The sequence below is a fragment of the Scyliorhinus torazame genome, chromosome 1 (assembly GCF_047496885.1).
Source record: "Scyliorhinus torazame isolate Kashiwa2021f chromosome 1, sScyTor2.1, whole genome shotgun sequence".
Lineage (NCBI taxonomy): Eukaryota > Metazoa > Chordata > Chondrichthyes > Carcharhiniformes > Scyliorhinidae > Scyliorhinus > Scyliorhinus torazame.
Window position 1 is genome coordinate 171,763,043 of NC_092707.1, and position 18,068 is coordinate 171,781,110.

General features: G+C 49.6%; 1 protein-coding gene across 3 annotated transcripts in view; it reads right to left on the reverse strand.

The window, feature by feature from the left end:
* LOC140416755 (transcription factor AP-2-beta-like) overlaps positions 1 to 18,068 on the reverse strand; it is a 125,496-nt gene that overhangs the window by 43,928 nt on the left and 63,500 nt on the right. For all 3 annotated transcript variants that reach the window (XM_072501149.1, XM_072501150.1, XM_072501151.1), the window contains exons 5-6: positions 3,168 to 3,393; positions 2,614 to 2,732 (exon numbers count right to left, since the gene is read on the reverse strand). In XM_072501149.1, coding sequence (XP_072357250.1) covers positions 2,614 to 2,732; positions 3,168 to 3,393 — 345 coding nt within the window. The remainder of the gene's footprint in view (positions 1 to 2,613; positions 2,733 to 3,167; positions 3,394 to 18,068) is intronic.

The following is an 18,068-nucleotide window of genomic DNA, read 5'->3' on the forward strand; positions in this document are numbered from 1 at the left end:
GTCCGCAGCAGTTGAGGAGGCTGGATCTTCTCCACGGTGCCGGGATGCCTTTGCTGGTCGTCATGGAACAGATTGAGGTAAACCACCTAAGGATAGCAGTCTACTACTGGTACCATGTCGTGTTAAGCACACTGAGATAACATGGGCTGCAACCGGATGCAGCTATGACTGAAATAGACTCCAGACCTTGAAGTTAGTTCAATTTGATTTATTGAACCTGTCACACAGTTAGCACAATTCTCTGTGAGTTCGACTCTCTGCTAACCTAAGTGTGATCTCTCTGTCTGACTGAACCAGACTAGCTCTTAGCCACGTGCTGTATGCATTACGTGATATATACACCGGATTCACTCTGTAGATGTCCCGAGTGGAAAGAGGTGGAGTGTGAGTGCCTCAGGCCTTTTATAGTAGGAAACCACCCCCAATTGTTCCGCCTGCTGATTAGTTATGTCCTGTTCTCTGTGTTCATTAGCTGCCTGTCTGTATCTCATTAATTGCATGGCTGCATATCATGACAACCAGTTCTCCTTAAAGTATCATTATCAACATTTACTGAACCAGTTAGGCCAAAAGGATGTTGTTGTTAATCTTTGTAACAGTTTGATTTTTTAAAAGACAGTACAAAGGTGAAGTTCACCATTTAAGGATCCAAACAAAAGAATGTTTGTTAAATCTTTGATTATTTTCAAAGAGTCAGTGCAGTATTTGTTTGCTGAAATGGGAGAGGCAGCATAAATAATTTTTCTGGCAACCTTTCAAACTATAAGGATTATAATGATGTTGCACGTCTCAGTGGGAGAGATTCACCAATGAATTTTTTGCCTCCAGATCCAAAGCGTGCCATTCTCCCAAAAGCGAGCACCTTTAGCCGCACATTTCCTGTGGCTCGCAATGCCAAGAAACACATGGCTATTCAATGTGAGGAATGCCCAACTGAGGCCCCACATAGCCCCGTTTTGTACAGTGGGAACCTCCATTTGTCGGATCTCCCCATTGTAGAGAGAGATCAGGATGTCATTTTTAAATGGCGTTCCGATCTCTGAAGCCCCCAAACCAATCCCCGACTTTCCCCCCAGCCTGAATGCACTTTGGGAGGGTCCCCACTATCCCCAAAGCCCATGTCGGGTAACCCTGGCAGTGCCCACACCAGCTGGCAATGCCACATGGGCACCTTGGCAGTGCCAGATTGGCACCCGGGTGGCACTGCCAGGATGCCAGGCTGGCACTGCCAGGGTACCCAGGTGGCACCAGCAGTGCCAGGGCATCACCCTGCCCAAAGGGCATGCAGATGTGGGCCTGCAATCCCCTGGGAGAACCCCACGAGAGGTGTTACATCTGGTCCCCATTTGTGAAACTTCATTGAAACTTCTAATTATAATAATCTTTAATGTCACAAGTAGGCTTACATTAATACTGCAATGAAGTTACTGTGAAAAGCCCCTAGTCGCCACATTCCGGCTCCTGTGCGGGTACACAGAGGGAGAATTCAGAATGTCTAATTCACCTAACAGCACGTCTTTTGGGACTTGTGGGAGAAAACCGGAGCACCCGGACAAAACCCACTTCGACACAGGGAGAATGTGCAGACTCCGCACAGACAGTGACACAAGCCAGGAATCGAACCTGGGACCGCTGTGAAGCAACATTGCTATCCATTGTGCTATCGTGCCGCCCTTACAGAACTTACAGAATATTTTAGGGGCTAGACAGGGTAAGTGCAGAAGAGTGTTCCCTTGGCTGGTCAGGGGGTGCATCTAGAACCAGGGGGCATAGCCTCAGTAATAAGCAAGCCATTTACAACTGTGGCGAGGAGGAATTTCTTCCCACAGAAGGCAGTGAATCTTTGCAATTCTACCCCAGAAGGCTTTGCAACCTCAGTCTTTGAGTATGAGCAAGATAGAGGTTGTTGGATTTCTAGATACTGATGACATCAAGGGATATGGGATTTGTGCCTGAAATTGGAGTTATCTAGTTGAATGGGAGAGCAGACTCGAGAGGCTGAATAGCCTTCTCCTGCTCCTATGTTCCTATGTAATCCTGAATATGTAATGATTTCTGAACGCTGTCCATATATTTATGTCAACTATTTCTAATTCACAGTTGTTTATTTTGAATTGTCAGATAATTCTGTTTGTAGTACTGAATTCCAACTTTGCTGTGCTTTTACATGCACAATTTGAATGAATAGATCATTTCATTTCTTTTTATTACATAAAAGAATTTTTTAACTATCAGGAACAGATTATATTTAAGGATACAGTCACAACATTGGGAGTCAACAGAATGAAGTTAAGCTCCTTACCTCATTTACTTGGGCAATGAGTTCAGTAGACATGTTGTGGATCTTCATTTACTTGTGTGTTGTTATCCATTAATAATATAAAACAGTTTGTGATATGTTTGTTGCATGCCAGGAAAGAGCAGTTGGATTTTCAAGCTCTGAGTTTGAGAGCCTCAAAACTAATTACTTGACTTTTTATGAACAATTGATGAATTCACAAGGACATAAATACTTCCTGTGCTCTGTGTGCATACACGAGCATGCAGAACCAAAGGTTTAAGGATAAGCAAAAAATTCTGATGCCCTTGAGTGGTTGTTGAAAAGATCCTTACCTTCGACGAGTGAGGTGAGTAAGGTGACATTGGCTGCTTTGCGCCTTCCTGCAGGCAAATTCAATCCAATCTTTTCCAACTTCTCCCTCAAAGACCTTCCTCCATTTTTCGACTTTGCCCTGAGGAAGATAGAGACTTGTTTCAAATCTGTGCCCAGCTGGAAAAATAACAATCCTATGAACTTCTTGCCTGTTTATTTGAGATATTTATGAGCTGAAGTATACTTTGTCAAAATATATAAAATCTTATACCTGCATACTCTTACTTGAAATAAATTTAATTTCTATGTATTTTGCGCTGTCTCCTTTTATTCTACTTCACGGTTTGAACTTTTGAAAATTTCTTGTTAGTCTTTTTTCTTCCTCAATTTTTCTTTTTATTCATTTTTTTCCCACTTATCTTTCCCTTTCACCCTCAGTACTTCCCACGTTTACTTTTATCTCACTGTTCAATCACATGTCTTCATTACTCCCCACCCTTCTGTTTGATCCCAACTCCCATTTCCTCTCAGCAGTTCCTCCCGCATCTATTACTCATTCTCCTCCCTCCCTCACCTCCTGAGCACTCCTCCGAGTAGTGATGCGTTCAGACACTCTGGTGGTGACAGGCGCCTCTGAACCTCTCCCACGGTCACCTTGTACTTGGACGTGGAGCTGAGCAGTGACAGACGGCCTGGGACAGAGCAGAACACTTCGTTTGGGTTTGTCACTCCTCCAATCAAGCCATCCTTGTGCATGCTCGCTAAAAGTGAACTGCCATTGGCTTTAATTGGCATTGGAACTGAAATAAAGCAAAGATAAAGAGACTCGTTAGAGAATATGGTGCATCAAATTTTATTGCATCCCATACAGAAATAATAGAGAACATAAAACAGGGGAAACATTCCACTTTGTGAAAAGTGTTTGTCAAATATCCATCAAGCAGTAAAATGATATGGGCCATTTACATTTAAATTATGATTGTATATTGAAAGTACATATGGAATAATGGGTGGCCAGAGATGTTACGAAAGATATGTATTCAAACTAGGTTTGTGCATCACATCAAAATGCACAAACTCATGTAACAAGACCATGGGTGGCACGGTGATGCCTATGCAAGCTGAGGACCCGGGTTCGATCCTGGCCCCAGGTCACTGTCTGTGTGGAGTTTGCGCATTCTCCCCATGCCTGCGTGGGTTTCAGCCCCACAACACAAAGATGTACAGGTTAGGTGGATCGGCCATGCTAAATTGCCTCTTAATTGGAAAAAAATAATTTGGTACTCTAAATTTCTTTTTAAATGTAACAAGTCCAAAACTATTGTACTATTCTAATGCTTCTTTTATAATAATCTTTATTATTGTCATTACATTAACACTGTAATGAAGTTACTGTGAAAATCCCCTAGTCGCCACACTCCGGCGCCTGTTCGGGTACACTGAGGGAGAATTCAGAATGTCCAATTCACCTAACAAGTGCGTCTTTTGGTTATTAACCCCAGCCATCCCTATACCAAGAAGCACATAGCTGATCAGAATCTTTAACTAGGATGCTTTAAAGCAGCCAAGGCACTGTAATTTTCCCCAGGGCCTTAGAATGAATGAGAAGTAAAGAGGACAGGATTTTGTCTCCAGTGACCACAATCGGAAAGTGCGCAGATGGAGTCAAACCAATTTGCACCAGTCCTGAACACTGTTCTGAGGTACAAAGTATTTCTCTTTTCAAAAGACAAAAACTTCTCGGAAATGGGCATTGACTTTAAGGGAGCAGGAGACCAACCATCTGCCTTTTCTGAAACTGGGACACTTCTTTTTAATCTGGGGGAGGGAAAAAGAACACATCCAGCCTAATGTTTACCATCCTGGGTCAGATGGCCGAGCTTACTCTAATAAGGACATGGGGAGTCCACACCAAGTAAAAAATAAGACAAAGTTTTATTAACAATGGAAATGTGTACTCTTCCTGGTAGACCCCTACCGGGTTTCTCCTTGGTCGATGGCCTTACTGGCCCACCTTATATACTCTGGGTTATTGGGCTACCCCGCCCCTCGCGGGGGAGCCCGTACTCCACAAGGAGCACGAGGTCCCGTGCGGGATATTACACTTATCTTCACTGCTAAAGAAAACTATGGTTTTGGGTGCAAAATGCTTGATTACCACTCGTAGTGAATTTAAACGGTTAAACAGCTTGGTAGTACAGTGGTTAGCATTATTGCTTCACAGAGCCAGGGTCCCAGGTTCAATTCCCGTTTGGCTCACTGTCTGTGTGGAGTCTGCGTGGGTTTCCTGCGGCTTCTCCAGTTTCCTCCCACAAGTCCCGAAAGGCATGCTGTTCGATAATTTGGACATTCTGAATTCTTCCTCTGTGTACACGAACAGGCGCTGGAATGTGGCGACTAGGGCTTTTCACAGTAAATTTGTTGCAAACTGGGAGATCCCGCCAGCGGTCGATGGATAGCTGCCACTGGAAAACATGCTGCAGGGGAGGGCATAGAAAATCCCGCCCACTATATTTGATCTCAATTGTTACTGGGAAGGGAAAGTCAACTATGATTTCCACTTTGTTTATATTCCAACTTAGAAAACAACCAAAAGCTGAGATACAGATTGAATAAAGTTGCTAGACAGTGACCCAAGCTGGGAATCGAACCTGGGACCCTGGAGCTGTGAAGCAACAGTGTTAACCACTGTGCTATCGTGCCACCTGTCATAATAAAGACACAGGTATATGATGGTGCACAGACAGACAGTGATTGACACACAGGATGACCAGTGAACACACAGAACACAGCGGCCAATCACCAGACAGGACACGACCACTATAATGCCAGAGGGCACTAGTTTTCCCGCTCTCTTATGATCCAGCCTCTGAGACAGTCAGAGCCCGTGAGCAGCAACTAGAACATCCACCATGAGGTAGTAAGATAGTCTGGTCAGGTTAGCCTCAGGTCTCCAGTCAACTCAGCATAGTGTCAACCCACAGTTAAAGTATGTATGATAGTTAAGAGTTCAATAAAATCGAGTTGCATTTCTTCAAGTGTTGGAAGCCTGTCTCTCTCACTGCTGCAGTAAATGCAGTCCTCGCAGACCCGGCATACCCAACACATCGCCACCTACTTATTGATACACTCACTGAGCCATTGATTGGTTCTGTTGTCTGTGTGTGAGGGCAGGGGGAGGATTATTAATTATGTGTACGAAATGACAATTTTGTCCCATTGCAGGGTTATCACAGATGAATCATAGAATTTACAGTGCCGAAGGAGGCCATTCAGCATATTGAGTCTACACCTTCCCTTGGAAAGAGCACGCTACTTAAGCCTGCACCTACACCTCCACCCTATTCCCGTAACCCAGTAACCATGACACCCAGTAACCTTTTGGACACTTTTAGACAAGAAGTATCGCTCTTCAGTCAAACAAAATGATCAGTGGACCATGTGGAAAGCCCAATACTGAATCAAACTATTTTCCAGTAGTTTATTTGGAAACTGGGCTCCCATTATTTCCTTTGGGTAGGGATTGTGGTTAAAGACACTGAAGCCAGTGTGGCACATGGCACAGTGGTTAGCACTGCTGCCCATGGCACTGAGGACCCGGGTTTGAATCCCGGCCCTGGGTCACTGTCCGTGTGGAGTTTGCACAAAAAGGACACTGAAGCCTATCACCATTAATTTAAAAGAAAATCTTTGACAATACTTTTCCATGGTTGTTAAAAATTGAATCTTTGTCACTATTTGTGTGGAGTTAGCACATTCTCCGTGTGTCTGTGGGGGTCTCACCCCCACAACCCAAAGATGTGCAGGGTAGGTGGATTGGCCATGCTAAATTGCCCCTTAATGGGAAAAAAATAATTGGGTACTCTAAATTTTTTTAAAAATTGAAACTTTAAGCTTGAGGCATTTGGTTCAAGGCTAATTTATTTAGCTTGTATTTATTTGTTCCCTTGCCCTTATACACTGTACATACACCTTTTCATCTTGCACTGTTTAACTGGCAAATTTTCAGTTCATACATTGATGTAAGGTCTCCCCCACCCATTGTACAAACAAGATAATATTCAGCACTGGTAAATCAGTCTTACTGTACACAAAGGTGATTAGAAGTACTGCTTTGCTTGCCCTAATCCATTAAAAAGATTTCATTGCATGTCTAAATGCCAATGTCATAACGCCAATTATCAAGGCAAGGAACAAACAAAAAATGATTGCGCTGACAATAAAGCATGTGCTGCACTCAGGTGTGATGAGATTTCAGTCCTTCCATCGCCCAATCTCAACTGCATTGCTGCAAGGGGCAAAATGGGGAGTCAGGCACAGTGGCAGAGATTAATTGGGAAGTGATATCAGCGGCCTTTCTTAAGAGACCCATAGGCCAAGAGTGGCATGGTGGCGTAGTGGTTAGCATTGCTGCATCACGGCGCTGTGGATTCGGGTTCGATCCCAGCCCTGGGTCACTCTCCATGTGGAGTTTGCACATTCTCCCCATGTCTGTGGGGGTCTCACCCCCACAACCCAAAAATGTGCAGGGTAGGTGGATTGGCCACACTAAATTGTCCCTTAATTGGAAAAAATGAATTGGGTACTCTAAATTTATTTTAATAAATGAAACTCGTAGGCCAGAATTTTACATTGATCGAGCAGGCGCGTGCACAATCTGAAAGCGCGTGAAATCATGGGAGAAGACATTGGGCATGTATCCTGACATCATCGCGCACTCGCACAATATTTTGCCTCTCGTGCCCGTGCCAAAAATCAAACGCAATTTAGCCCATTAAGAGGCCAATTGGAGACTTCCGGTGACGGCGGGAGGGAGGCGGCCGCACAATGGAGGGCTCCTGTTCGGGAACGGCATTTTCGGGGCTTTAAGCCCGGTCCCAGGGTCCACAGGAGGGAAAAAAAACACAAAGAAAAATGTCGAGGGTGAGCAAAATAACGGCCGATAAAAAAATTGCTGAAGGTCCGTCGGGGAGTGGAAAGGTCACCGTGGGGTCACCAGGGAAAATGGAGGCTGGAGCACCAGGGAAGGCCGCACTGCTTACGGCTGAAGAAATAACTAAGGTGATGGCTGCGGAATTTGAAAAGCAGTTGGCGCAGATTGCGAAATGCATGGAGACGGTGAGGAAGGAGATGAGTGAGGTTTTGAGTGTGCTGGTGGAGGAGGCGGTTTCCCCAGTGAGGACAGAGGTGGCGAGCGCAGTGGCGGAGGTGCGAGAGCAAGGGGAGGCGCTGAAGGAAGTGGAGGAGACGTTATTGCAGCACGGTGATCAACTTGCCTCGATGGGGAAAGAGATGGGAAGGTGATGGACACTAACAAGGATCTGCGAGGAAAAATGGAAGACTTGGAAAACAGATCCAGGCGACAGAATTTGAGGATTGTGGGGCTGCCCGAAGGAGTTGAAGGACCGAAGCCGACTGAGTATTTTGCCGCGATGCTGGCAAAACTATTGGGGGAGGGGGAGGATCCCTCCCGATATGAACTGGATCGGGCTCATCGGTCGTGGAGGCCTGTACCAAAGGTGAGTGAGCCGCCAAGGGCAGTGACTCTGTGCTTCCGTAGGTACAGTGTGAAGGAGAAGGTCCTGAGCTGGGCCAAGCAGAAGCGGGTGGTGCAGTGGGCTGGAGCTGGTATACGTGTGTACCAGGACTTTACGGTGGAGCTGGCAAGGAGGCGGGCTGCCTTCAACCGGGTGAAGAGGGCACTGTACATTAGCAAGGTGCGGTGCGGCATTGTATATCCAGCGAAGCTGAGGGTGACTTACAAGCTCAGGGACTTTCATTTTGGAATGGCGGAAGCAGCGGAGGAGTTTGCGAAAGCAGAAGGACTGTGGCAGAACTGACAAATTGAGGAATGGCCATGTGCCGATGTAACCTCATGACTGTATTTTCTTATTTTTTTATCACTGCGCACGTGTGTAGAGACTAAAAGAGCCAATGTGGTATATATTTGGACAAGGGAAGGGACGGGACTTTCACTCGAAATGAGGGTTCTTTGGGGTGTAGGTGGATATGCGGGGTTTGTGTGCTAAAAGGGGATCTTTGGGCTTTCCTAGGGCCGGGCAAGTGGGAAAGGGACCTGGGCGGGGGCCTCCACGCTGGCCGGTTTAAGCCGGCCAGTGAACGGGAGTGAGGTGGGGGGAGGGGCTGCGGCCATCGGAGCCTGGCAGAACAGGGTCCGAGTGGTCTAGCCGGGGTGGAAAGTTGGGGGGAAGGAACCGAGGTTGGGAGGAGGAGTTTTACAAGAGGCAGTGGACGGGAGGAGCTGGAGACCAGGGGTGGGGGGGGGGGGGGGGCTGTGTAAGATTAAGGGTGACTATGGGTAATCCCTGATTCCTTTTTGTCATTTGTTTATGTAAACATGCGGGTTGAGGTTTGGGGGTTGGTGGGTAGATGGGATCGTTGTTATTATGGGGACTGACATATCTTGCTGATTATTGTTTATTGTTGATGGATGTAAATGTGGGAGAAAATGTGAAAAAGGAGAATAAAAAAGTTTTAAAAATAAAAAAAAGAGGCCAATTGGAGCCAATTTTACATGGCCCATCTGCTTTTGTGCGTGGCGTGTGGGCCGATTGGGCAGGCGGCCTTTACAATTTAGCTGCAACCTCAATCTCGGGCGGAATGAACTGTCAGGGGTGAAATAAAATTAACAAATATGTCTGGAATCTGAGGTCGGTGAATGATTGTGCTCTCTAGACATTTGAGGCATGCTTTTAACATTGATCATAGAATTTATCATAGAATTTACAGTGCAGAAGGAGGCCATTCGGCCCATCAAGTCTGCACCGGCTCTTGGAAAGAGCACCCTACCCAAGGTCAACACCTCCACCCTATCCCCATAACCCAGTAACCCCACCCAACACTAAGGGCAACTTTGGACACTAAGGGTAATTTAGCATGGCCAATCCACCTAATCTGCACATCTTTGGACTGTGGGAGGAAACCGGAGCACTCGGAGGAAACCCACGCACACACGGGGAGAATGCAGACTCCGCACAGACAGTGACCCAAGCCGGGAATCGAACCTGGGACCCTGGAGCTGTGAAGCAATTGTGCTATCCACAATGCTACCGTGCTGCTGTTTATTGTTCACGGGTCAGCAGCTCCCCGAGACAGTTCTGCAGCGGCTGTTCCCTTGAGGGCGCACATTAGGAAAACCAGCCCAACCCCTCCTTTTTCTTTTTTTTTTAAATTTAGAGTAACCAATTAATTTTTCCAATTAAGGGGCAATTTAGCGTGGCCAATCCGCCTAACCTGCACATCTCTGGATTGTGGGGGCGAGACCCACGCAGACACGGGGAGAATGTGCAAACTCCACACGGACAGTGACCCGGGATCGAACCTGGGACCTCGGCTAACCCACTGTGCCACCGTGCTGCCCATATCTTCCTTTTTCTTGGCGCCTCCCCTCCTTGGCAGAGCTCAGCCTTTCGCACAGCATGCTTCATGCTTAATGGCTGTTAATTGGCCAGTCCGCGTGAAATCACACTCCGGAGCCGACCCTGGTCGGGAATGGGTTTTGTTTCTGCTCTCAGGCCCACTGAGTGTACGTGCCCAACAGGCAAATAGTTTCAGGCCATAGTGGTGGTTTGAAGGCTGCTGTAGGTTTAAATTGGGAAAAATGACTTCCGGTCATGGGGATGTGCTGAGCAGACACACGAAGGATGGCTCTCCTCCTGGAAACCTGTAATTAGCAACCTTTAGTCCAAAAAAAGGACCACTAAAACCAGGGAAAAAAACTCCCACCCCACTCTCCTCCAACACCACCACAACGAACGAAGAATGCCAGGCAACAACCTGAGGAACTGAAAAGTCTGAAGAGGAAGACTGAGGTGATGGCGAACACACAGGTGGATGAGGAACCAGCCACAGCCGAATGGGTGGGGCCACCAAGACATATGCCGGACTACCCCCTGATAAATGAATAGAGGGACGTCCTAAAATAGGAAATCCAAGAGCTCAAAGACGCCATCTTGAAATGATGGCAACGGTGAAAGTGGCAGAAGTAGAGGTGCTGGTCCCCCTTCAAGCAGCGCTGCAAAATACAGAGCAGTGTCTGGAGACAGAGGAAGCGACAATCAGAGAGTGGAGAGGGCTACAACCAACCAGAGTGACCGGATCGCCTCACTGGAGACAGAGGTGGCAAAGTTGGTGGCGACACAAGGGACGCTAAGGGGGAAGGTGGAAGACCAAGAGAACCGGTCACGCTGCCAAAACCTCTGTATTGTGGGTCTACCGGAGGGTACGAAGGGCAGAAACCCTACTGCACAGGGATGCTGGGCAAACTTGTTGGAGGGAAAAGCTTCCCCAAGTCCCCAGAAGTGGACAGAGCCCACAGGCCACTCTGGCTAAAGCCCAAGGCCGAGGAGCAGCCGCGAGCCAACATCGTGATACTGCACCAATGCCAAAACTGGGAAAATATCCTGAGTTGGGCAAGGCACAAACAGCCCTGCAAGTGGGAAGGACACTCAATCTGTGTCTACCAGGACATTGAGGCAGACCTGGCCAAGCACCATGCGGAATTTCACACAGCTGAAGCTGCCCTTTACAAGAACGTGTGGTTCAGGATGCTGTACCCACCAAACTCTGGGTAACTTTCCAATGTAGGGAGTACTACCTAACCGCACCGGCATATGCAGACAGATTAGTGCACAAGCGTGTGCTGGGAAGGCAATGACACCAGCAGTGAACAGAACTCTAATCTCAACGGTAAAAAAAACAGAGACACTATGTGCGCGGGACTGATCTGCCTCGTTATTTGAGCAGACGATGAGTCTCAGAAAGGAGTGGATGAGAGCAGTAAGACACGGAAAGGAGTGAGGAGGAGGAAAGGGAGGAAGAGATACCTAATGGTCGGGGGAAGGTGTGGATCGATCCAGCGGGGTGGGGGTGGGGGGGATCACCCAGTGGGTGAGTTAGAACATGGGTGGGCGGGGGGGGCTTTAACTGTGTACAGGACCCATGGACAGAGAGATCGGACCCCAAGTCGGGGAAAACAATCAAACATGGCAGAGAAATTGAATACTTTCATGGAACAGATGGGGGTAGTGGACCCATGGAGGCTCACACACCCAGGGGAGAAGCAGTTCTCCTTCTTCTCCCAGGATATATACTAGGATTGACTTTTTTGTAGTGGGGAAAGCTTCCAGGGATAGTGGAAGCGGAATACTCCACAATAGTAATCTCAGACCACATTCCAAACTACATGGAAGTGAGGTTGGAGGCAGGCCACGCTCAACGCCTCCCAAGGGGGCTGGACATGGCCTTCCTGGCCGATAAGGCATTCTGTGAATGGATGTCATAGGCCATAGATGGGTATGTTACCAACAACCAGAACAGGTAGGTCTCACCCTCCACCTTCTGGGAGGCCGAGGTAGATCGGCGGTACTCCTCGACCCTGACTGTGGAACTACTGGCAGAGAGGAAAAAGCTACAGATGGACTTTGACCTGCTCTCCATTAGGAAAGCAGTGCACCAGTTCCACCAGACACAGGCGACCTTTTGAAAACATGGAAACAAAGCCGGCCACCAGCTGAGAAAGCAGGCCGCCACGAGGGAAACAGCCCAGTTTAGGGTCAGTAATGGTAAGCTAGTCCCCACACCAGAAAGCGTCAACAAAACCTTTGCAATCTTCTACCGGGGTCTGTACATCTCCAAGCCCCCCGAGGGAGACTCAGGGAAGAAGCAGATCCTTGACGGACTGGACATGCTTGTTGTGGGGGAAGATAAGGGACGGGGCCTGGAAGCACCATTAGAACTGGGGGAAATCATGGAGAATGGGTGGGATTCTCCCATGCCGCGCCGTATGGGAGAATCGCCGTTCACGCCATTTTTTCCCGCGGCGCTGGTCAGACGCCGGCAGGCGATTCTCTGAGGAGCAGAGAATCGGCGCCATTTGCGCCGGCGCTTTGGCGTAGCGCCGGTCACGGGCCGCTGTCCACGGCCGGGCCGCCGATTCTCCGGCCTTGATGGGCCGAGCGGCCGCGCGGAAACGGCAGAGTCCCGCCGGCGCCGTCCACACCTGCTCGCAGCCGGCGGGAACTCTGCATGTCGGGTCAGGAGGCGGCCTGTGGGTGGGGAAAGGCGCTCCTTCACCGTGGGGGGGGGCCTCCGATGGGGTCTGGCCCGCGATCGGGGCCCACCGATCGGCAGGCCGGCCTCTCCAGCCCCGGCCCTATTTTATTACGCAGCCGGCCTCTGAACCCCCACGCCATGTTGCGTCAGGGCCGGTGCGTTGAAGAAGTCCCCCGCGCATTCACGGGTTGGCGCGGCCCAACTTTTTAAATCATTTTTATCAATGACCTAGAGGAAGGCGCAGAAGGGTGGGTGAGTAAATTTGCAGACGATACTAAAGTCGGTGGTGTTGTCGATAGTGTGGAAGGATGTAGCAGGTTACAGAGGGATATAGATAAGCTGCAGAGCTGGGCTGAGAGGTGGCAAATGGAGTTTAATGTAGAGAAGTGTGAGGTGATTCACTTTGGAAGGAATAACAGGAATGCGGAATATTTGGCTAATGGTAAAGTTCTTGGAAGTGTGGATGAGCAGAGGGATCTTAGTGTCCATGTACATAGATCCCTGAAAGTTGCCACCAAGGTTGATAGGGTTGTGAAGAAGGCCTATGGAGTGTTGGCCTTTATTGGTAGAGGGACTGAGTTCCGGAGTCAGGAGGTCATGTTGCAGCTGTACAAAACTCTGGTACGGCCGCATTTGGAGTATTGCGTACAGTTCTGGTCACCGCATTATAGGAAGGACGTGGAGGCTTTGGAGCGGGTGCAGAGGAGATTTACCAGGATGTTGCCTGGTATGGAGGGAAAATCTTATGAGGAAAGGCTGATGGACTTGAGGTTGTTTTCGTTGGAGAGAAGAAGGTTAAGAGGAGACTTAATAGAGGCATACAAAATGATCAGGGGGTTGGATAGGGTGGACAGAGAGAGCCTTCTCCCGCAGATGGAAATGGCTGGCACGAGGGGACATAGCTTTAAACTGAGGGGTAATAGATATAGGACAGAGGTCAGAGGTAGGTTCTTTACGCAAAGAGTAGTGAGGCCGTGGAATGCCCTACCTGCTACAGTAGTGAACTCGCCAACATTGAGGGCATTTGAAAGTTTATTGGATAAACATATGGATGATAATGGCATAGTGTAGGTTAGATGGCTTTTGTTTCGGTGCAACATCGTGGGCCGAAGGGCCTGTACTGCGCTGTATCGTTCTATGTTCTAACTGCGCATGTGCAGGTTGGCAAGGCGCCACTGCGCATGCGAGGGTTGACGCCGCCTCCAGTGTGCGCCAGGAAGTGAGGCTGGAGCGGTGTGAACTGCTCCAGCGCCGTGCTGGCCCCCTGTGGGGGCCAGAATCGCTAGTGCCCGCGATGGCATTCACGACGGTGCGGACACTCTGTCCCGCGATCAGAGAATCGCGGCCATCAACTCCATGCAGGCGGGGAAGGGGCCAGAGCCAGATGGATTCATGGCAGATTTCTACAAAACATTCACGTCAGCACTGACCCCGCACCTGCAGGAGATGTACGCAGTAGTAAGGGGCAACCTGCCACAATCACTAGAACAAGCCCCAATATCGCTGATACCCAAAAAGGACAAAGACTTGACTGAGTGCGGGTCCTACAGGCCCATCTTGCTACTCAATGTTGATGCAAAGAACCTGGCGACGGCCTTGGCAAGACGGCTGGAGAGCTGCATGCCAGAGGTAGTCGCGGAGGACCAGATGGGCTTTGTCAAAACAGACAGCTAACATCAGTAGGATGAAGTAAGGTTTATATTCAACACACAATCTATAAATAAGCTGCCTATTTCATCCATTAATCTCTGCCATATATGAACAAATGCCGTGTAAAGACCACGGGCGAAATTCTCCCCCAATGGCGGGATGCCCGCCGACTGGCGCCAAAGCCAGCGCAAATCAGTTGGGCATCGCGCCGGCAAAAAGGTGCGGAAGTCTCCTCAATGTTGGGGCTAGGCCGACGCCGGAGGGATTTCCGCCCCGCCAGCTGGCGGAAATGGCGTTTGTTTCCCCGCCAGCTGGCGCGGAAATGCGGCGCATGCGCGGGAGCGTCAGTGGCCGCTGTCAGTTTCCCAGCGCATGCGCGGGAGCGTCAGCGGCCGCTGTCAGTTTCCCGCGCATGCGCAGTGGGGAGAGTCACTTCCGCCTCCGCCATGGTGGAGGCCGTGGCGGAGGCGGAAGGGAAAGAGTGCCCCCACGGCACAGGCCCGCCCGCGGATCGGTGGGCCCCGATCGCGGGCCAGGCCACCCCGAGGTCAGATCGCCCCGCGCCCCCCCCCAGGACCCCAGAGCCCGCCCACGCCGCCTGGTCCCGCCGGTAAATACCAGGTTTGATTTACGTCGGCGGGACAGGCAATTCCTGGGCGGGACTTCGGCCCATCCGGGCCGGAGAATCCAGCGGGGGGTCCCGCCAACCGGCGCGGCCGGATTCCCACCCCCGCCCAATCTCCGGGAGCGGAGACTTCGGCGGGGGCGGGATTCACGGCGGCCAACGGCCATTCTCCGACCCGGCGGGGAGTAAGAGAATGACGCCCCACATATTTGTTACAATGAATTTTACAGCACTGAAATATTCCATGCAGCCCAACAGGTCTAGATTGGTGCTTATGCTCCACACAAGCCTCCTCCCAATGCACTTCATCTTGCCCTATCACTACATCCTTTTACTAATTTCTCTCTTAAATGTTTAACTAGCTTCCTCTTAAATGTGTCCATGCTATTTGGCTCCAATACTGCCTGTTGTATCGAGTTTCACATTCTAACCAATCTCTGAGTGAAGAAGTGTCTGCTGAATTTCTCGAATCTTTATACAGCATCTTTCATGACCTCTGGACATCCCAATGAACTGCACAGCCAATGAAGAACTTTTTTGCATATAGTTACTGCTGTAGGGCAGGGAGTACAGCACCAATTTGTGCACAGCAAGATCCAACAGCCAGCAATGAGATAATGATCAGATCATTTCTCTGTTCATGATGTTGGTTGAAGGATGACTATTGGCCAGCGTTAAATTCATTCATAATTTGTTATTCTGTTAAAAATGCACATTATATTAAAAAATAATCTTGCAACATATTGTTCAGTGTGTACTATACTTCTGTCCCTATTCTATATATTAGAAGTGTTCATAAAATATAACAATAAGTATCTCTCTGTATTGTTAAGCTGTGCTTTATCATAAAATTATATTCTTTTAATTAGATAAAGTTGGACAATTAGATGCCAAGCAAGAGCCCTCTGAGGAGTCTGAGGATGGAGGCCAGGGGGAAAGATTACACATGAGCTGGAGACACCTTCATCGCTTCCTGCTTCATGGATGAAGATTAGCTCACAGGCCTAGCATGACTAACCCCCCCACACACATACAGAACATCGGAACCCCTCTGTGACCAGGGGATGGAGGTAGCCAGGAACGGTGTTCTGGGGCTGGGGAGTTCTTGAGTGCTTGCTGCCTGGTCCAGGCAGGGAGCAGTGAAGGTGTGCACAATGAGGAGTGGTCTGTGATGCTCCTCAGAGATACTGTGTATGTCTGACTCCTGATTGTCTGCTGCCAGTACTCTGACTCTCAGGCTCACGTCTGAGCGAGAATCTGCATTACATTCCTCTGTCCCTTTGCTCTGGGGGGGATAGTGGCGAGGATCTAGGCCTCACTGAATCATACCTGACTCCTATCACTGTGAGTGAAACATTCGCACTGAGAGAGACTAACCGTCTGCAGGCATAGAGGGCCAATGGGAACAGCTTGATCCAATGTGGAAAAGTGCCATGCCACTGGGAGGTTAGATTAAAGAATCTGAGGTGTTAAAGTAGTGAGGAACAATAACATTTAATTTAGTGACTTTCAAAAATGTACAAGTGACAATGGCCCCCGACAATGGTGCCCAACTTCGCTTGTGCCCACCCTAAGCCCCGACAATTCCTTTGAATTGTGTACCCTCCCACTATGTCTAGGTGTGTTCCCAGGATGTACATCCTGGTGGTGGCGGCCTGCTGCCTTTCACATCCTTTTGCCAGAGATGCCCTTGACAGGCGTCCTCTCGCGGGCCAGGCCTTAGAGGGCCCCGGCCTACTTTCGGGTGGCACTGGTGTTGTTGCGTCACCCTGTTCCACCTGCTGTGCCTGTGTTGCACCAGTCTCAGGAAGGGGAGGAATTCAGATTGGCTGGTCACTCCCAGGGTCTCCTGGGTAGGAGGTCCCAGACTCTGCTCCAGCAGATCCTCCTCCCTCTGAGTGCTCGTGGGCCCCTGGGTTACTCCATAGGATGAAAGGGCAGCTGGAGTGAGCTCCAGAAGCCTCACCATCATCTAATGCTGCGAGTCCTGGAGGCCCAGTATTGTCTGCACCATGCAGTTGATACTGTTATCCATGGTCCTCAGGGACTGAGCCACGCTTCGGACATCTCCTACCATGGATCTGACTTCAAGCTCAAGAATTTCCACTGCGGATGCCACTTTCTCATTGCTGGCACCATTTCCTGTGACAGAAGGCTTTGGGGCTCCTCCATTTGGCTTTGCAGTTGCAGGAGTATCACTGACAGCCCCCCCCCCCCCCCCCCCCCCCCCCCCCACCCACCGGTTCTACCTTTCACTTCAAGCAGCTGAGGGATGAATGTAGCCAGAGGCACTGCACCTGGCTGGGGTAGAGCTCAGTCCTGGGATCCAGCAGACCTCTGACTGTCTGGTCCCTGGGACATTCCTGCCTCCACCTGATGTGCATCAAAAGCAGTGTGCTGTGCACCAGATAGTGACCCAGAAGGCTGCCTGCTAAGGTCGCTCACTGGTGGATGGTGCAGGTGAACTCCGTGACCCTTCTTCCATGTCCTCCTCTGGCATCTCCTTCAAGGTCATGTGGAGAATGGGTGGTGGGACTCTGCTGGTGGATGGGCCAGGCTGATCAGGGAATGTTCCTGCAAGGAAAGGAACATGTATTAGTACATGGCCAGGGCAATGGACTGGGATACACAAAACTCACTTTAGTTTGGTCATCTGGATGAACGTGCAGTGGCTTCTCACTTTTATCTCACAGGCCCACCTGGGTCTCAGCACAGACCTGCCCCTGCTCGTCCCCTGCAAGCTCCAGGACTCTGTCCTCAAAAGGAGTCAGGATCTTCAGTTCTTGCAACCCACCGTCAATCATCGCTTGCTCGCTCGCTCCCTCACTCACGGCGGTTATGAACAATCTTATCCTGCAGGAACACAAATGGAGATGGTGTTAGCTGGCCGCCTGGTGGGTCAGCTGTTGATGAGATTGGGCATGTGTTGGCAAGGCGTGTGAGCAGGGAGGGGTTGTGATGAGAGCAGTGTCAGAGGGTGTGAGGAAGCTTGTGGTAGGTCAGGTGCTGGGGCCTTGCTGGGTGGCAGCATGTGGGGTCGCGGTTACATTCCGAGGGGTGATGGTAAGATGGAGTGCAGAGAGGGTACAGTGAGCATTTACCCTTGCAGAACGGAGTAGGGCGTTC